Source organism: Malaya genurostris, chromosome 2 (assembly GCF_030247185.1).
Source record: "Malaya genurostris strain Urasoe2022 chromosome 2, Malgen_1.1, whole genome shotgun sequence".
Taxonomy (NCBI): domain Eukaryota; kingdom Metazoa; phylum Arthropoda; class Insecta; order Diptera; family Culicidae; genus Malaya; species Malaya genurostris.
The window spans coordinates 281,548,674-281,570,437 of NC_080571.1; the positions used below are offsets into that span (position 1 = coordinate 281,548,674).

General features: G+C 37.6%; 1 protein-coding gene across 7 annotated transcripts in view; it reads left to right on the top strand.

The window, feature by feature from the left end:
• LOC131430306 (multidrug resistance-associated protein 1) overlaps positions 1 to 18,047 on the top strand; it is a 63,872-nt gene extending 45,825 nt beyond the window's left edge. For all 7 annotated transcript variants that reach the window (XM_058595171.1, XM_058595174.1, XM_058595173.1 and 4 more), the window contains exons 11-14: positions 12,039 to 12,256; positions 12,321 to 13,042; positions 16,817 to 16,983; positions 17,053 to 18,047. In XM_058595171.1, the coding sequence (XP_058451154.1) occupies positions 12,039 to 12,256; positions 12,321 to 13,042; positions 16,817 to 16,983; positions 17,053 to 17,244 (1,299 nt within the window). In that variant the 3' untranslated portion in view covers positions 17,245 to 18,047. The remainder of the gene's footprint in view (positions 1 to 12,038; positions 12,257 to 12,320; positions 13,043 to 16,816; positions 16,984 to 17,052) is intronic.
• Positions 18,048 to 21,764: the final 3,717 nt, after the last annotated feature.

A 21,764-nucleotide genomic window follows, 5' to 3' on the forward strand; every position in this document is an offset into this window, starting at 1 on the left:
AGAATGCAGAACGACTCGCAGTATGTACGAGCAGAAGTAAATTAATTACCCCCCAAAGGATGCCAAACAATCTGCTAAACCCTAAAGGCATTACCCAAGTAACAATTTATGTTATGCTAGCTTATTTGTGACTTTGCAACCAGAAGTTTGAGTTATTGTTACTAACATCTAACCACTTGCGTGGCTCAAAAAGCGCAGTTTCTACTAGTTTCTATGTCGGTTAAAAATAAGTTGTCGTTACGTTGTAATGCCATATTGAAATAACTTATTTTCCATAACTTGAAAATAACTTATTTTCAAGTAAACTAGTTGAAACTTTGTTGCCATCGACATTATAAACATTGAATGAATCCATAATGTTTTTCTATCAACAATAAAAAGACAGTATAGTATTTGAAATTACAAATTTGATACAAGGTACAAATTTCACAACGATTTTAAAACTATCGTGCGGAATTAAATTTAAATTACCTGTTTTTTTATGCGCCTTCAATCGAAATCTGTTTATGAAGATATGAACAATAAACAACGAAAAAACCTTATGTTCAGAATGCTAAAAATTAATCCAACTAGAGTGATATCTCATTATTTTGAATTCATATATCATAATAATTGTAATATCACAATTGATGTTTAATCCTTATATTGTTTTCTTCGAGTTTATAATAGTACATCGAACAAAAAGAACTATTCTGCCTCTCATTATTTTCGTCAAAAAGTAGTTTTAAAAAAAGTAATATCCTGGTTTTATTTATGTTCTATACACTTCTTGCGACTCCATAGTGTGATCGCCATATTCAGGCCAACAAAAGTTTTTTAGGTTGCATTTCCGTTATCATTACGTTGAGAAAACCTACCGATAGCCATCTGAATCAATGCAGAAATTGTAATGTTATATCTAAGTTATTGCTAAACCAATTCACCGTAACGATTTACATATACGCTTACGTATTTATAATAGCTTCGCAACCTTTTTTCAACTAGTAGTTAAAACCATAGCTGTGAATAAAGATATGTTAGAATCAAGTAACGATAACTTACAAATGATAGCTAGTTCAATGTTTATGTTATAAAGAAACACTGCCGTCACCTTGTTTTAACCAGCATAACATAACATGAAACATACTTGGGCTAAGTGGTATCAGAACTAGTTACGGGTTGCTAAAATTGGAGTCAAATAAACTTATTTTTAACTAGTAGCTAGAAGCATAGTTGTTATTAAAGATATGTTTGGATTAAGGAACGATAGCTTATAATTTATTATTAATTCAATATGACAAAAAGATGTGGTGATTTGGAACCTAAATCACTATTTCGTAACTAGTTATGTTATGAATAAACATTGCTGTCACCTTGTTTCAACCAGTATGATATAAAAAACATATTCGTTCTCTTGTTGCAACATAGTTTGGATCAGAACTAGTTGCGAATTGCTACTTGGGTATCATCTATGTATTTTGACCAGCCTCAGCCGGTACAGCCACCTATCGGAAAACGGCGGAAGCAAAGTTGTACACCTGATCATAACGTTTAGAAATACTTGGTAGGTTGAAGAATGAAATAATCTTCAAAATCCAGAGACCTTTACTGTACTTTACTTCACTTACATACGAAAAATTTATAAGTCGTGCCAAAAAATATGGAGTGGCCAAAATATATCTGCTTCACTAGAAACCCTGATAGAGCGATTTGAAATCAAAAGTTGTTTTGCCTTTCTAGTATAGAAAGGCTATACAATACAAAATCACCAAGGTCCGGAGGGCCGAATGGCATATACCATTCGAGCAAATGACACTTTTATCGGAGATGGTTGAACCGATTTTCACCATCTTAGATTCTTTTAAAAGGTCTTAAAAAGCCATAAAAATATTCCAATTTTCATTTGGATCAAACCTCTGGTTCCGTAGGTAGAGTGCTTAGTGTAAAAATGTCAATTTCAAGAATAAAATTGACGTGTGAATTTCTCTAGTTTGCAGATCACGAGAGTCTGTAACCAAATAAACCATTGATAGTACCATAATGATTTGCTGATTTTTTTTTCTAAGTCGGACGACCGGAACATTTTTATCCAAAACTCAAGTCGCCATAGAGAATCTTACAATATTTTGTAGGTCTTATTAGTGTATGGTTGAATGAACCGAATGTCACACTGCCGACATCTAGCTTTCGGTTTCGGAAGTATTGACAATAGTAATCAAATGTGATAAAACTGAGCTCACTCACTTTCTCACATATTGAATAGTTTTTCACTAACTTAAATTTAAATGTAGTAGTATTATGCAAAAGAAATCTTCAAAACTATTTTCTAAACTTTTTTAAATCGTGGTTTTTCGGGGAATTTTTGCATATCTGTCTTGTCCTATCCAAATAACAAATTACATTACAGTACATTCTACATTTTTTCAACCAATTCAACATAAAATTTACTCATATATTTGTTACCGCAACAAAATTTATCATTCTAATTAGAGTGCCTTTAACCAGACTGACGACATCTCATCCGTAATGTTGGCAACAATTCAAAACATTGGGGGACGAGTATAGCGCGATGGGTAAGTCGATGCTTTTACGGAGCCCACCTGGGTTCGATTCCCAACCGCACCCATAGGGTCAGAAAGTTTTTCTGAGCCGAAGAGGCGAATGATCGAAACAAAAAAAAATCAAAACATTTAATCCAAAATGTTGGCAGTTTCGTTGACTTGACATTGTAGTTGACAGTTCGGTTGCTCGGTTGGAACAAAGCTGCCATTCCAAACGAACAGCTGTCGTCAGGTTATAGGCAGGGATGCCAGGACATTTTTTCAAAAATCTGTGATCAAGCCAAAAACCTGTCTCTGAAAATCTGTGTCCGTTTCTGTGTCCGTTTTTGGTGCTAAACTGCGATCGATTTCAAAATTCTGTGAAAATCTGTGATTTATTCCAGAATCTGTGAAAATCTGTGATCATTTTTAGTAATCTGTAAAAATCTGTGTCATTTCTAAAATCTGTGAACCTGGCATCCCTGGTTATTGGCACTCTAATTCTTATAACAATCTTCAGAGGTCTCTTCAAGCTCTTAAATAAAAATAAAAATTTTCAACAATGCACTGAATGAACCGATTAGTCTTATTTCAATTTACGTTTTGTCTAGTCAATCATAAATGTAACTGCAAAATAAATACCTTGCAGTAGTTTAACAAAAACTGCTAAGCTGTTACTAAGTTCTTGAGCATTCGACTCTCGTTATCAACTTTTCAAGACTTTTTTTCCTGGTTTAACTAGAAGATTCATGAGCACATGCTCTAACCAACAACTTACTTTGATTTCTCAGCAATGGTTAAACCGATGTTCACAAATTATGATTCAAATAGAAGCGCTCAGTGTTTTAAAAGATACTGTGCATTTTCATCCAGATCCGACTTCCGGTTTCGAAATTATAGGGCAATGAGTAGGCAAACTTTCTAACTGTCATACAAAATAATGCAATATCGGTACGCATCGATACGTGCTGGTACGGAAGAAGAAAACTCCACCGCCTAGTACACAGCGTGTTTTGTTCAATTTTGTATAGCGTGCAGGGTTGCCACATTTAATTCTATATTAACTTGACACAACTGTTTACAAATTAAAAAGGTGATGGTAGTTTAGACCAAATAAAGTTTTTGATTTTATTCAAGTTTGAAAAAAAAAAATCTTGGCAGAATCTTCTGGTGATGTTTTTGAAAACATAAGTAATATGAGAAGGGAATCATTACACCACTAGGTGGATTGAAAAAGGTTTTTGTCTAGAAGACAATGAGCAAACACCCTTAATTTTAAAAATATTTCTTCAATCTTTCCTTTTAAACTAACGATGAAAAATTCTGGTGATCTCATGTATTACACCTCATAAGGCGAAGTATTTTCTGTGCTTATGGCACTTAGCCGACCTTCTCTTTCTCTTTCTCTCTCTCTCTCTCTCTCTCTCTCTCTCTCTATCTCTCTCTATGTGGCGGCTTCCTTTTTTCGCAAATTTTAAAAAACTGTTGCTTATATGAAGTTAACGCATTATGTTTGCTTAGCGTTCTTCGTTCAACTGCGAGTGCCATAGCAGTTCAAATTAAACTGTTATGCGCTGACGAGTTGAAGGCAAAACATATAGCTTAAACCTGAGCACGAAGTAGGCTAAGAACAAATCTTCCATAAATTTTCAGTTTATGCTATTTTCAACAATACTTTAAATCTAACTTTAGCTTATCATTGTCTCACAAAAAAAAGTACAGAGGACGAACAAAAAACCTGTAATTCATGATTCAGTAAGTTTAAAAAGTTTAAAAGTGGTTGCCTTACACAGTTTTCAATCAAATTGCAAAGTTACAGCATTACATATGTTCAGTTCGAACGAAATCTCAAAGCTTCCTCTTGATGGAGCCCCCTGAAAATATGCGCGAAATCGACGCATTTCTATCTCTTTCCCCGCATTTGTTGGATGTTCTCGACTGCTCGGTTGCTTCGTCAAAGTCGCTGCTCTGATTTTTCCCCGATTGGTAAAAATTTAGAACAATTCAGAGGAATTATTAGCTTGAGAACAAAATTGGAATCTTGTTGGCAGCATACCACTTAATGTCGTTTTCGCTTTAGAAAACTTAAACTGACCCTGGGTAGTTTCATCAAACAAACACTTTCCACGAAACTGTGTTGATTTCGCACTTAGCAACAGGGGTTTGGGCAAACCTGATAAAAAAACAGGTTTGAAACTGACTCGATTTTCAGTTCAACCAGCGAAAACGACCTTAAAGCAGTGGCAGCTGGAAAAATCGAACTAAATGAAGACTAAGTCCCTATGCTTGCGGACGAACGGCACTAACGGTATTTTTCGATGTAAACTTGTGATGTTATCCTCGAGGATGTGAAGAATGGTCACATTTTTAGGCTATTCTGGCGCGGAATTCTGCTTCTTGTGGGAGATCGGATGTTCACCGAGCTTGGCTTTAATACCTCTCAACACCTTAATGCGTTGCTGATGATCTCTGGTTCCAGTTTTTTCGTAGGTCCGCTGATTCTTTTCCACACTCAGGGGTTTTCCTTGTAGATTTCGATCACTCGACGAACTATTGTTTTCGACATCTTCAGCACTTTCATTCAGTAATAGCCGTTCAACCGAGAAGGTTGTGTATAGAAGCGTACAGTTTAATAACGCTGGTTGGTTTACACGCGTTAAATACGACAACGGTTGAACTACAGGTAGAGACCTGTTGGCAGCAGCCGTTAAAACGTATAGTCGTGCTGCATAAGAGAGCCCTAGTGCTGGGCCAAGCTGGTGAAGGAAACAACAAAGGGCGTTTCCCAAACTCTACCCAGGCCGCAATATACAGCCACAAGTGCTGAGCAGGAGAGTGCAAAGGCACATCGAAGAGGAAGAGTGCAAAGGAACATAGAAGCAGGAGAGTGCAAAGGCACACCGGTGCGAAGGCACTTCGGTGCAGAAGCATATCGGTGCGGAGCAATAGGAAGAAGGAGACAAGACAACTCGGTCTTTCCACTGCCATACAACACGCAGGTATACACCGGTGACCTGCGCTGGTTACAGCTGGCGAAGACGAAAGCAAATCGGAATTCGAGTGGTGCTGGATGTCAGGTAGCAGTAGCATCACATCATATTCTATCGCTACAGTGAGCTTCAGCATTGTATCAACGTCCAGATACATCCAACAAGAACATCTAGAGCAACGAGGATCTACACGGCAGTGCAACGGAGATAGACAACAATTTCAAGGTAGAAGTTTTTTCTTTTCCTTTTGATTGAGTACTGTGTAGTGTTGGTTTCAAATTTTATTTTAAAGTTTAGTTAAAAATTTTAATGTAATGGATGAATCCATGGACGTAAATCCTAGCATGAATCCGATACCCCCACGAACGAAAAAATATCAGGAGAGCTCTTCTGGGCCTTGGATAGTCTTTTTTAGACGTATATCAAAGCCATTAAACATTTTTCAAATTAATAAAGGTTTGACATCACGATACTCTTCAATCAAAGAGATCATAAAAGTAAATAACGATAAAATTCGTGTTGTGGTAAATAATTTGAAACACGCGAATGATATTGTCTCTTCGGAACATTTCAATAAAGAGTATAAAGTTTACATACCCTCCAAAGATGTCGAAATTGACGGTGTTGTTACCGAAGCGAGTCTTTCGGTAGATGATTTACTCAAGCATGGTGTTGGTCGTTTCAAGAACTCTATGCTTGAGGGTGTGAAAATACTGGAGTGCAAACAACTGTACTCAGTAGTTCATGAAGAGGAAAAAAAAGTTTATCGCCCATCAGACTCGTTTCGAGTGACATTTGCCGGGTCTGCGTTGCCGTCCCATGTCTATGTCGATAAAATTCGCCTCCCTGTTCGGCTTTTTGTTCCAAATGTAATGAATTGTACGAACTGCAAAAAATTCGGCCACACTGCTACTTACTGTAGTAATAAACCAAAATGTATTAAGTGTGAAGGGCCTCATAAAGATAACGATTGCAACAAGGAAATTGAAAAATGTATTTATTGTGGGAATAGTCCTCATGATGATATTTCAGTATGCACTGCATTTAAAGTGCACAAAGACAAAATTAAGCTTTCTTTAAAAGCACGGTCTAAGCGCACATATGCAGAAATGCTTAAAACGGTCATTGATGTCCCCCCTTTGGAAACCGAAAACGGGTTTTCAAATCTAGAGGAACCAGAGGACTCTGACTCTGACGAAAATAGTGAAGGTAATTCGTTTATCACTACCCAAGGGTCAGTTAAGAGAAAGAAGTCTTCCTCCAAATTACCTAAAATTTCATCTTCAAAAAAAGATCCCCGTGTTAAACAAAAAAAGTCAAAACCAAAGACTGTGCCTCCTGGTTTGTCAAATTCACAAACCAATCCAGGATCTAGTACAGAAAAAGATAATAATCCAGTGGGCTCCATTTCACAGCCACCAACAGGATTACTGAAGTTTTCGGAAATTGTTGAATGGATTTTCTCAGCATTCAATATATCTGAACCCTTAAAGACCCTCATAATGGCATTCCTTCCAATAGCTAGAACCTTTTTGAAGCAGTTATCAGCTCAATGGCCAATTGTCTCAGGTTTTGTATCTTTTGATGGATAATTTATCACCAGTCGCAAATGATACAATCACTGTCCTGCAGTGGAATTGTCGAAGCATTGCCAAAACTTGATTCATTTAAAATATTATTGCATAGTCAAAAATGTGATGTATTTGCTTTATGCGAAACATGGCTTACTTCAAACATAGCTTTAAATTTTAATGATTTTAACATTATACGTCTCGATAGAGACTCTCCGTATGGTGGAGTGCTTTTGGGAATTAAGAAATGCTATTCCTTTTATAGATTAAACATCCCTTCAACTTCTAGTATAGAAGTTGTTGCTTGCCAAATAAACATTAAAGGCAAAGATATTTGCATAGCTTCGGTTTATATTCCTCCAAAAGCACAAGTTGGACAGCAACAGCTTAATGAAATGGTTGAAGCCCTTCCTGCACCACAATTGATTCTGGGGGATTTAAATTCGCACGGTATTATGTGGGGTTCCGTTTACAATGATAGCAGATCATCTTTAATACAAAACATTTGTGACAATTTTAGCATGACGGTATTAAATATGGGTAGCATGACACGGATCCCAAGACCTCCGGCACGCCCAAGTGCATTAGATCTATCTCTTTGCTCAACATCAATTCGACTAGATTGCACCTGGAAAATACTGCCTGATTTACACGGTAGCGATCATTTACCAATCATCATCTCAATTAGCAGTAGCAATTGCATTGCTACTTCCGCTAGTATTCCATATGATTTGACAAAAAATATCGACTGGATTAAATACCAAAGTAGTATCTCTAGTATTTTGAATTCAATGGAAGAGCTCCCTCCACTTGAAGAATATGACTTCCTCATTTGTTCGATTCTGGAGGCAGCAGAACAATGCCAAACTAAACGCTTTCCTGGGCCAACGACTAACAGAAGGCCTCCCAACCCCTGGTGGGACAAAGAGTGCTCAGAGGCTAAACTCGCAAAACAAAATGCTTGCAAGACGTTTCTAAACGGGGAGGAGGAACTCCTCAGAATTTTGAAAAACTTATGGTTTTAGAAACCAAGTACAAGAGCATACTTCGAGCCAAAAAATGTAGCTATTGGAGACATTTTGTCGAAGGTTTGTCAAGAGATACCTCAATGAGCACTCTTTGGAACACGGCCAGACGAATGAGGAATCGTAACGTGGGCAATGAGAGTGATGAATACTCGAACCGATGGATATTTGACTTTGCTAGGAAAGTTTGCCCAGATTCTGTTCCTACGCAGAGCATTATACGGGAATCTCCTCCAAATAATGGTTTTATTAATAACCCATTTTCAATGATGGAATTTTCTATAGCACTCTTGTCTTGTAACAATAACGCTCCAGGGTTGGACAGAATTAAATTCAACTTGGCGAAGAATCTGCCCAACCTCGCAAAAAGACGTTTGTTGGAATTGTTCAACAAGTTTCTTGAGCAAAATATTGTTCCACCTGACTGGAGACAAGTGAAAGTTATCGCCATTCAAAAACCGGGGAAACCAGCTTCCAATCACAACTCATATAGACCCATTGCGATGTTGTCCTGCATCAGAAAATTGTTCGAAAAAATTATTCTACGACGTCTCGACACTTGGGTCGAGACGAACGGTTTGTTGTCAGATACTCAGTTTGGCTTCCGTAGAAATAAAGGGACGAATGATTGCCTTGCATTACTTTCGTCTGACATCCAAATTGCCTTCGCTCAAAAGCAACAAATGGCATCTGTATTTTTAGACATTAAAGGAGCATTTGATTCAGTTTCCATTGATGTTCTTTCAGACAAGCTTCACCAAAATGGACTCCCAGCGGTTATAAATAATTATTTGCACAACCTTTTGTCAGAGAAACACATGCATTTTTCACATGGCGATTTGGCAACACTCAGAAATAGTTACATGGGTCTCCCGCAAGGCTCATGCCTCAGTCCGCTCCTCTATAATTTTTACGTGAATGACATTGACAGCTGTCTAGTAACCCCATGTACACTAAGACAATTGGCAGATGATGGCGTGGTTTCAGTTACTGGACCCAAAGCTATTGATCTGCATAAACCATTGCAAGATACCTTAGATAACTTGTCCGATTGGGCTGTTCATCTTGGTATCGAATTCTCTGCGGAGAAAACAGAGTTAGTCGTCTTTTCAAGAAAGCATGATCCCGCGCAGCTTCAGCTCCATATGATGGGAAGAATGATCCAACAGGTTTTAACTTTTAAATACCTCGGGGTGTGGTTCGATTCCAAATGCACGTGGGGAGGACACATTAGGTTTCTGATAACAAAATGCCAACAAAGAGTAAATTTTCTTCGAACAATAACAGGATCTTGGTGGGGTGCTCATCCGGAAGATCTAATAAAATTGTATCAGACAACGATACTTTCAGTGATGGAATATGGATGCGTTTGCTTTCGTTCCGCTGCAAACTCTCATATTATCAAACTGGAGCGAATTCAGTATTCAGTATCGTTGACACATACAATGAGTCTTGAAGTTCTGGCGGGAGTTCTTCCATTAAAAGATCGATTTTGGGAGCTTTCATCACGCCTGCTAATAAGATGTGAGGTGCTGAATCCCATGGTAATTAATAATTTCGAACGACTAGTCGAGCTTCGATCTCAAACAAAATTCATGACAGTATATTTTAACCATATGTCACAGGAAATCAACCCTTCAAGATATATTCCTACCCGTGTCAGCCTCCTAAATGTCCCTGACTCAACTTTATTTTTCGATACATCCATGCAGCGCGAAGTGCGTGGAATCCCGGATCATCTACGTTCGACGGAAATCCCAAAAATATTTTCAAGTAAGTTCAGGCATATTGACTCTGAGAAAATGTTTTACACGGACGGATCGCGAATTGAAGAAGCGACAGGGTTTGGTATGTTCAACAATAATGTTTCGGCCTCATTTAGGCTTCAAGAACCTGCATCTGTTTATATAGCAGAGCTAGCAGCAGTTCATTATAGTTTGAGTGTAATCGTCACATTAATTCCAAACCATTATTTCCTCTTCACAGATAGTCTGAGTGCAATTGAAGCCATTCGCTCAAACATGACTGGCAAGACTGAACCGTTTTTCCTGGGCAAAATAAAACAGTGCCTGAACGACATATTGAACAATAATTATCTAATCACTATAGTCTGGGTCCCGGCTCATTGCTCCATTCCTGGAAATGAAAGAGCCGATATTTTAGCCAAACGTGGTGCTATTGAGGGTGAAATTTATGAGAGACCAATTGCTTTCAACGAATTCTATAGCTCGTCTCGCCAAAGAACACTTGCCAGCTGGCAAGCTTCTTGGGATAAAGATGATCTGGGTCGGTGGATGCACTCAATTATTCCGAAAATATCGACAAAGGCATGGTTCAGGGGACTGGATGTGAGTAGAGATTTCATTCGTGTGATGTCCAGACTCATGTCCAATCACTACACGTTAGATGCACATCTCCTTCGAATTGGGCTCTCCGAGACTAATCATTGTGCTTGTGGCGAAGGTTATCGAGATATTGATCATGTCGTTTGGACATGCGTGGAGTATCGTGATGTCAGATCTCAACTAATAAATTCTTTGCGTACCCAAGGTAGACTATCCAATATCCCAGTTCGAGACATTCTTGCTTGTCGTGACCTTTCATACATGAAACTTATTTATCATTTCATAAAGAAAACTGGAGTTTCAATTTAATAAAGGCCCCTTTCAAGACTTAGTTCTGATCCCAGCTGCGTCCATGAGTTCAACCAATAGCTAAATTAGAATAAAAATAATGTAATGATACAAACAAACTCGAAACAGTTTATGAAATTATTAACAAAATGTCTGAAAATAACAGCTTATTTTATAATTTATAGAAGTTAATCGTTTGGTTTAAATAATATTTCCGAGTAGATTTCATAATTAATGACGAGTTACCTAAGATGATATTTAAGTAATAAGAGAATATGTTTTAATAAATGCAAAACGTTGTGACTATGCTAGAATTAAATTAGGATAAGAATATTATGTAAAAGTGATGCTACGGCGAAGAAAAACTTATGTAAACTGCCTTAAGAAATAAACGTATTTATGAAAAAAAAAAAAAATCTTCAGCACTTTGGCCAGCTTTAAACAACCAGTCCACTCCGGATTTCCAAGGTGATTGGGGAGAATTTTTCTTTATATTTGAACACAATCGACTACTTCGATCAAACTTGCACCAGTTGTTATCTGTAGAAATGTAAACAAACCACTGTCGAAGATTTTGTAGAGACGTTCTACTGGTGCACTGGAAGGAGGTGTACCAATTTACTTTTAGTCAGCTTTTAGACCGTCTTATTTTCGCTTTGATTATGACAAGCCACTTTGAACTACCTCTAAGGGTGTTCTCGTATACTGTTATATAACGATCGCGGCTATTGAAGGAAAAAGCAAAGGAAATAACAAAGAATCAACTTGATCAAATATATATCGCAAAAGTATTTGTATTCCATCAACATACACTCAAATGATTATGAAACAATTTTAGTATTATTATTGGAAGAGCCTGTACTATAAGCGCTAAATGTTTTCAAAATATATGTAAATTTCGAAGATCAAAATTTATAATTAGTATGCATTTTCCATTATGTTGTTTGAATGTTCGTGTCCAGTAACTATTCGTTTGAATGTTTAAACTATATTAGTCGCATCAAACTAAATATTCATCACTATTAGGCGTAAGTTTAATAACATTATGTAAATGTATTCGAAAAAGAAAGATACGGTAGTTTTATTTGTTTGTGTCGCTTCTTTTAACAGGGCATTGCGTTCAATCGATTGACAGTAAGCAAAAAAAAAATAAAATAACGGCTGCAACAATTGAACGGGACGCCGGGTGTAGTAGTTTGGAATGTTGCATGTAGCATTGGTATCAAGTTGGTATCAAAGCAGATATTCACTTCATTAATTGCCATTTTTTATCTACTTTATTGATCATCACCTCTCAAAGGTGGTAGCTACCCTGGTTGTCATTACGATTTCCACTCCAATCTTCTCGGTCGTAATCATTCCGATCGGAATCCTGTACTATGCAGTGCAACGGTTTTATGTGGCAACATCGCGTCAACTGAAGCGACTGGAATCCGTCTCCCGATCACCTATTTATTCGCACTTTGGTGAATCGATCCAGGGAGCGCAAACTATTCGAGCCTACAATGAACAGGAAAGGTTAGTATCTACAGCTAAGGTTCAGGTTCTTAGATATTCACCGTATGTTGGTTTTCTTTTGTAGATTCATCGAAGAATCCGAGTCCCGAGTAGACTTCAATCAGGTATGCTACTTCCCTAGTATCATCGCCAATCGATGGCTGGCCGTGCGTTTGGAAATGGTTGGTAATCTGATTATACTGTTTGCGGCGTTGTTTGCTGTGTTGGGGCGTGAAACGATGAGTGCTGGTCTGGTTGGACTGTCGGTTTCGTACGCCCTGCAGATCACACAAACTCTGAATTGGTTGGTTCGAATGACCTCGGACGTAGAGACGAACATTGTCGCTGTGGAACGCATCAAAGAATATGGTGAAACTAAACAGGAAGCGGCATGGGAATTGTCGAACAGTACATTGCCTCGCGATTGGCCAGAACATGGTCGTGTCGAATTCCAGGACTTCCAGGTGCGTTACCGTGAGGGTCTCGATCTAGTTCTGAAAGGAATCTCATTCACCGTTGAGGGAGGCCAGAAAGTAGGAATCGTTGGCAGGACTGGTGCCGGCAAGTCAAGTTTGACCTTGGCACTGTTCAGAATCATTGAATCGTCTGGTGGGAAAATTGTAATTGACGATCAGGATATCTCGAAGCTGGGATTGCATTCGTTGAGATCTCGTCTAACGATCATTCCGCAGGATCCGGTACTGTTCTCCGGAACACTACGAATGAATCTGGATCCGTTCAATGCCCATTCGGACGAAGACATCTGGAAAGCCTTGGAACACGCACATCTCAAAGTGTTTGTAAAAGGTAATTATTTTTACTGTAGATGTTTTTATTGATTTTACTTAGGAAACTAATCGGGATCGAAAGTTGTTGATGGAGTTGGGTTTGGCTCTGCTCATCCGCAGTCTCGCTACTCCATCGTAGCTGATGTTTGTAGCGATCAACTGGTCTGGCGAGAAGGGCCTGGAGAATTACTGTCTGATACTGATAAAGATTTCGTTCAAGGATTTTCCCGGATAGGAAATTTTCTTGAATAACCCTGGTTAGTAAACCGAAAATATTTGAATGTTTTCTTGTTCTCAGTCGTACTTTAGAAGGAGAATCTACACTTGCTGGATTAACCAGATCGTTTTATATTTAGTTAACTGGATAAGATATGTAATGCAAAATTTATTATCATTTAAATAAATCATCCAGCACATACCTATGTAACGTTACGAGGCGGAACCATCATCATCGTATTCAGGAATAAATTGAAGTTAATACTGAGTCTTATGATCGATTGACTTTGGTGTGGTCTGTTGATGGCTGAAGTCATTATAGATTCCATAGTAAAATGACCGACGCTTTCACATTTCCAACCTCAGTTAAGCTTCTCGATCTCGCTTCGAGTCACTCGTTCCTTCTTTAGTTCATTGTTGGGCACTTGTTCAGTCATCCTGTGTGTAATAGTGAAATCAGGTTTCTGCAACAGTTACCAGTCGATGCTAAAAGTACACTCGATTTCGTATCGGCATGGCCAAACACGCTTCCGAAGTGCGCTCGTGTTTATGTTTTCGGTTTAAGGTTAGCATACGCTGTTCTCACGGTGCTGAATCTCACTCAAAACATGGTGATACGCCACATAATACAATTTTTGGACATTGTGCAGTGTAACCACATCGGAGGGTCTGGCTTTGCGGACTTAATCAACAGTGAAGTTTCAGCCATCACGAATCTGTCACGGGATGGAGCGTTTGGCCCATAATGTTCATCCAATTTTTCTCTGGATTTCTTCGCCGCTTTGCGTCTCGGAAAAAAATTTATTACGAGAGAACGAATGTTTTTTTCATACTCAACATGATACCAAACACGTAAACTAAATCTATCTATAAGTATAAATATAAGTATAATATAATAATATAAATATATAATCTATGCAGAGATCATTCTTTGTAATCGCATCACTTAAGAACGGATGGACGGATTTACATGAATCTTTTTTTGTTTGATTAGTTTCTACCCCCACCGGGTTCGTACATCAAAAAATTAGGAAAATTTGCCGGAAAAGTGGGAAAAAGTTGTTTTGTATGGACAATGGAATTTTCCGTTGATAAAGTCGTCAATGATTGCTAGATCTACGATTGATGTTTGGCGCGCAACGAGTTGCATAAGTTTTTGGCCGTCGAAGATAAGAATACTAGACCGTCGAAAAAATCGTTTGGCGCGCAACGAGTAGTTTTGTGTGGAGATTTCACATGCATACTCGATCCAAGAGATTTGTCATTTCGAGCCACGTGCTTATTTGGGTATCGAAATTTTTGCGAAATTGAAAAGATGGTACTGTAGGAGCGATAAGCTTGGACAGTAATACAGTAATATCGAATTGAAATTGGAGCGAAGTATCTCCAACCTACAAAAAATTCCACAATATCCGAAAACTATTATTTTCTTACTGCTTTACAGTACTCATGGCACTTTTTGGCAAATTGAACGTACAGAAAAGTTCTGAGTGAACTTTGCTCGCTACTGAACAAGGAACTGCTTCAAAGTTTGTTCTGTTGCGTCGGGTGAACATTCAAGTGTGAATATTTCCTTTAAAACGGGCTGTTTAGAATGCTATTCATTAGTTTTATACGCTACCTAAGTCAAAACATCTTTCTTTTTTTCCGAACTTTTGATTACTTAGGTTAATATAGATTGTAAATATTTCAGTGCATTGACTCAAAGGATGAGATGACAATCTTCGCTTAATTTTTGCGTTTTCAAATTAATTTTTGATGATATTTTTTTCAAGCCAACGCAAATGTGTGTCACATTCCGTTGATTGTAGGTTAAGTAATCAGACAAATATTGGAGAGAAACGTTAACCACTTAGTCGTTTGACAATTCTGCTGCCCGAAAACATAAATTAGAACAAATAATTTTTGAGCGAGACGAAGTTCGACGGGCCAGCTAGTTCGACAATATAAATAAACGAAATGGGTGTGTCGCAATGAATTTTGATATGTCAAACTAAATATAAATGAACCATAAGATATTATCATTATTTTGTATGATTCCAGTGCATTTCAACGTTCGAGGAAACGCCTTTTCACTCTATGTAGTAGAGTAAAATTTGCATCTGTCGCTTTCCAGAAACGCGTTTCAATTTCTGACAACAATGAAGTAGATTCTTCTTTCGTGGACGATTTCTTCGTCTACAGTTTCATTGATACTAAATACAAGCTATGTGCTTTTTCATTTGGTGGAATTCAAAAGTTTGGATTCCTTCTATCCTATCCTGCAAAAATCAGTGTCATTATTAAGATGTAAAGATATTAGTCAGGCTGAAAGGTTTCCTGAAACCGCCGATTTTTAAACTAAGTATTCAAGAATTTTATTGCAATTGTTGTAAATGTTGTGTGCAATTTTAGCTCACATATTAAGCAGAACATAATTTATCAACCTCTTACACAGTGCACAAGTACGGTGCACTGTTTAATTGAGTTGGATTTTTGAGTGTGATTTCTCAACATATGAGCTTTTCCACGAATCGATGGAAGCCGCGAATCAAAAATTAATTTTGGATCTTGCTTCCAAAATCCGACGTCGTCAGGTTAAAAATCGATTTACTTTGATTCAAAAACATTACACTTGATGGAACCCGCGAATTAAAAACTAATTGTGAACACTTATTTCAAAAATCCGACGTGGTCAGGTTAAAAAATCGTTTTTAAACATTTCCGTGAGCTTCACACTCTTAGAAAAAGTGAAATTTACGCTTGACGTAAATTCAAGAATGCCGTAATTTCTTCAGTTAAATTAACTGTGAAGTTAAAGATATAATTTATCTCTACATGCTTCGAACTTGAAATTTAAGTGAATTACGACACACCTAAATTTACACGATTTGTTCTAAAATTTCATAATATTGATCGGCAGTAATCACAGCAATCATCGTAGTGGAACTAAGAATTAGAAGCTGTATTTGAAGGTGTTGATAACCCTTCGGAAACCCTTTAACTCGGAGAAAAAAATTGTATAAAATGAAAAAACAAATTTAAATTGACTAGGAGAACTAGCAAATAAAAATTTGTTTTTCCTTCAAAAATTCGCAAGGAAGCGAATGATCTGGAAGTTATTTGCCGTTGCGAGTAAAAACTTAGGTTTTTGGACCAATTAATGCTACGGATTCCCAAATGTACGTGCATGAGTGCTTGGAAAATCGTATATTTATGTACATTACTGCCGTTCCAAGTCTATCTGTCCCATATACATAGCAAAAAACGATAAGATATGGGACAATAATGCGTAGAACGGCAGATTAAAAAGCACAATATACTTGTATATTTTTGGTATGATTTGGTAAGCTGCCACAACAGCGGAGAAGTGCTGTCGTATTGAAACAAAGGAGTGAATTTCACAAAAAAAATCCATCAAACGATTATCAAAGTTCAGTTAGCTAAATGTTTAGCAATACTTATAAATATATCCCACATCAAAAAGCTGGTAACGATTGAGGAACATAGTACATCATTTTGTTGAGAATGTACATACAGAATCGCATCCTATTCTAAAACGAACCTACATATCATAATGCTATGCTTTCAATTATAGGTCTAACGGCTGGCATCAATCACGAGGTCAGTGAGGGTGGAGAAAACTTGTCCGTAGGACAGCGTCAACTGATATGCTTGGCCCGTGCATTGTTGCGCAAGACGAAGGTACTTATTCTGGACGAAGCAACTGCCGCTGTAGATTTGGAAACTGACGACCTCATACAGGTGCGCGGGGAAAAAGCTTGCCATCTCTACTGGGACGTATGACGTTGATCAATGAATCTTTCTTTGCAGAGAACCATTCGCACCGAGTTCAAGGAGTGCACGGTGCTGACGATAGCTCATCGGCTTAACACTATTATGGATTCGGACAAAGTAATCGTACTGGACAAGGGCCACATAAAGGAGTATGCGGCGCCAAACGAGCTACTGCAAAGCAAATCGTCAGCTTTCTACAGTATGGCAAAGGATGCAGGGCTTGTGTAATTATTCGTTTCCGTTATCTGTCAATTTGTTTGGATGTGTACTTTAACAGCTAGGATGAATGTTTTCTAATGTTATTGATAGCTGTGTTTTTTCCGTGAAAAGTTTTGTCACTACATTGATCAGGATACTTACAAAAGTTATTTGATATTTTTTCGCATTTACTTATTTAGTTATCGTTTAGTTTTGATCCCTAAATCGAACAAATACAACGTACTTACTTGAAAGAGTCGACAACAGTATTCCGTGGACTCTTTATCAGAAGGATCTGAAGAATTTGGTACGGAGATCAGATTTCCGAAATTTAGTTTACTTATTTGCAGTGTCTACTTAATTTACACACGTGATTCAAATAATTTCGTAGTAGCATGTAGTAAGCGACTGTACTTTAAATGCACAAAAGGACATCTATCTAAACTACGAAGCACGCATTGATTTAACACTCATAATCAAACTGCAATACAAATGTGTTCATGGACATTCAAGACATCTTTCGAAAAAGTAACAAACAATGTGTACAAATTGTAATCGCTTCAAATTTTCTCTTTCCCATTAGCCGAAGATGGTTGAGAAACTCATGAAAATTACTTGAAGATTTGATTTACTGTAGCGTACTAAATTTGCTATTACCTCGTAAGGCTTTTCAGCAAGTAATTCAGGAATGATTCTACGTCGACTTACTGATGTTTTGAGAGTTTTTCATTTCCATCTATGAAATTTCCTTTCAAAGTGCCTTTATTACCACTAATAAATGTTAAGTAAGCAGCCAAATACCGAGGAAAAAAGAAAATAAACTTTTAAGTATATATCATGTGTTCTTATTTATTGAAACATATCCCACATCACCAATTGCCAGTTATCGTGGGAAAAAATGTGGAATTACGGAAGCTAAATAGTCACTCCAAGATGGCCAACCACTGTAAGAAATACATCGTCGATACTCAACATGGTTTTATGGATAAGCGCTCCACAACCACCAACCTATTGGTATTTATGTCCTACGTGACTGATGGGATGTCTAAAAGTTCACCAACAGACGCTATTCACACTGATCTTTCCTCTACCTTTGACATAATTAATCACAATTGTTAAATTGGAATGATTTGGATTCGGTTCGTACGCCCTTCGATGGCTGCAATCATACCTTATGGATCGTCGTTTAGCAGTGAAAATTGGCTATCACGATTCCAATGAGTTTATTGCTTCGTCCGAAATTTTGCAGAGCAGCCATCTTGTGCCTTTAATATTCTTACTATACTTCAACGGCGTCAACTTTTCTGTGAAAGGCCTTCGTTTGTTGATGACATCAAGATCATCCCCGATAAACAGGCCGATGTGCGTTAAAGATCTTGGTATTCTCGATGAACAACTGACATCTTAGCAACACATCAGCTAATATATAGAAACGATGACAGACATATATATTTGAAATATTAAAATCGAGGAGTGATTCGATAACTGTTGCCGGAAAAATATGTCTTACGCGTTTGAGACAAATCGTAACGGATGCGACATCTTTGGGTTACGAGGATGGCTAAACATTTTACTGACGTATACAGTTTAAAATTTCTTTACTGAGCTTGCTCGTTCAACTCTCCAATATTGCTCAGTCATCTTGAATCCTCACTACCCAAATGATCCTCATAAAATCGAATCGATACAATGCAGATTCATTCGCTTGGCTCTTCGTCGTTTACCATAGAGAAATCCTCATAAACTACCCAGTTACGAAAGTCGTGGTTTACTAATCGGTCTCGATACACTAAAACTTCGACGAGATATTGCACGTGCTTTAATAATAGCAGATGTTTTGAGTGACAAGATTGACTACCCCACTTTGTTCCGCGAAATTAATGTATGGTCCGACTACGCGCTTCTCGCAACAGTGCATTTCTTCAACTTCCTAACTATGATGCTAGCTGTGCTGTTATTGGTTTGCAGAGATCATTCAATCGCGTACGAATAATGATCCTGTTTATTCCTTCTTTTAAAATCATCAGTCGAAATAAAATCTATTTTGGTTGCTTAGAGGGCTAGAGCTCTTTTCTTAGAATATTTTATTGATAGTAAAAAGTATAAATAAATACCACTCCAATTCATCTGATAAATTTTAAATGTTTTTATAAAATTAAACGTTTTGAGTGTTCTGGAAAGCAACTGATTTTTTAAAGTTTCTGACGAATGTCGAATTAACCCGATAAATGAGTATTTTGAATACTTTGGGTACTTACGATAACATTCAATCTGATTATATAATTCAATTGAATTGAAGTATTTTTATTGAATAAGAAATTTTCATTTTGCCTTTCGATTGAGCGATATTAAAAAAAAAAAACGCGAACTCGGTCGAATAACACAATGCAAATTTTACATTCAACCGAAATATTTCGATTCCACCGATATGCGATTAACACACTAAACCCGATTCTCGAGCTCGGTAAAGTAAAATGCCGAGGCAGATCGGCAACACACAATTTTACTGATTGCTCAGTAATCAATATTATGTTCTCCTAGATTCGTTAAGTAGAATTACTGATATTTCGGCAAAGCACATTATTTTACCGAGATTTGGCAAAATCTTGTGCTGAATTCATCGGTGATTAACAGTTATCCCGAGATCAGCAAATAGGTTTTCCGAAATTTCGAAACATGTGTTAGCTTTTGCCTAAATTCGGCTAGACATCTGTCATTTACGGTTTACTTTAACGCTTGGCACTACGCAGTTATTTTCTGACAAAATATTTCGGAGAAAATATCCGATGATCAATAGAAAAAAATGGAATTAGACCAAAAGAAAGACGGGAGAATCTACTATCTATTCAGTAAGTATAGTAACTGCAAATTATTGTTGATGATATATAGATAGCATCTCTCCTTTCTTCCAGATTCCAGATTCTCTGTCGGAAACTCATTATAGATTATGTCGAAGAACTTCAATGACGTGTCAACCAACATATTCGGCGCTTAGTTCTTGTACATAAGTAAAGACTGTCCCAGAAAGTATAAACGCGCTTTCATTTCGCTGTAAATAATTCACAAGTTATATATATACAAATTTTATTCGATATACTGATTATATTAGACTACAACAATAGAATATTATTCTCAACATTTGCTACTTAGCCATTGTAGACTAGCTGGCGCACCTTCTTGCGAACGTTCCTCATTAAATTCCGACAAGTTTGACACTTTTTTTTCCAATTTTTTTCGAACTGTTGAATGGTTTCGGCTGCCGAGACATGTTTCCTAAGATGTGCCTTCGTTAATGCCCAAAATTCTTCGATTGGTCGAAGTTGTGGGTAAATTGGTGGATTCATGTTTTTTGGGACGAAAGTGACATTTTTGGTAGTATACCATTCTACTGTTGATTTCGAGTAGTGGCAAGAAGCAAGATCTTGCCAGAAGACAACAGGATCCTTGTGGCTTCGAATCATGGGTAGAAGTCGTTTTTGTAAACATTCCTTGATGTATATTTAGCTGTTCATTGAGGCAGTGGTGATGAAGGGTTTCGAAGCCTTACAGCAGCTACAAATTGTTTGCCAGACCATAGCTTTCTTATCAAATTTTTCGACTTCAATCGATGTCTCGGACTGGTTTAACACTTGCCCTTCTCGCACCGTATAATCGCCCTTATTCTGAATAACGTCGTATCGTTTTTTCCCTCGTATTTCATTTGTATTCCCCATAACGCTAGCAAAACCAAAGGTAGCTTGGATCCAAGCGAAAAATCAATACGTCGTTATTCAGAATAAGGGCGAATATTGTGGTCCCGGCAAGAGTTCGTAATATAGTTTCACGTAGGTTTCGTCGTCCAAGATTATGCAGTTCAAATTTCCACCAAAAATCGTATTGTACAGCTTTCGAACCCTCGGCCTGATCGATGCTTCTTGTTTCGGACTACGTTTTGGTTGTTTCTGCTTCTTATAGGTTCGTAGATTCAAACGTTCTGACTTCGAAGTGCCCACTTTTTTGGCTACATCCCGAACTGAAACTTCCTTCTTTTGCCCGAACGCCTTCAGTATACGTTTATCCAACTGAGGGTTAGCAGGACCTTTTTTTCGACCCGTTTTCGGTTTATCCTCAAAGGTGTTATCTTCACCGAACTTCCTGATTGCATTTCGCACGGCTTTTTCACTTACTCCTTCCATTTTTGCTATCTTTCTCAGTGACAGTCCGCGTTCTGTGCACCATTTGCACACAATTTTTCGACGTTGTTCTGCTGAAAGCCCACGCATTTCGAAACAATCTAATGAAAACAAATAAACAACTGCACAGGTGGTTAGAGAAGAGTGTAAACATCAGGACGCAGCCATAAAAATTGACAGATTCTGAACCATTGCGAAATGACAGGGGTTTTTGGTTGCGTCCATACTTTCTGGGACAGTCTTTAATGTAATGTATACTTTTGTATATTTATAAGGATATAAAATGAAATCTTGATACCCAATTGAATGTTTACGATAAAAAACGTATTCTTTGTTTACTTTCAATTGCTGAAGGCTCAGTAATTAGTAAATCTCACT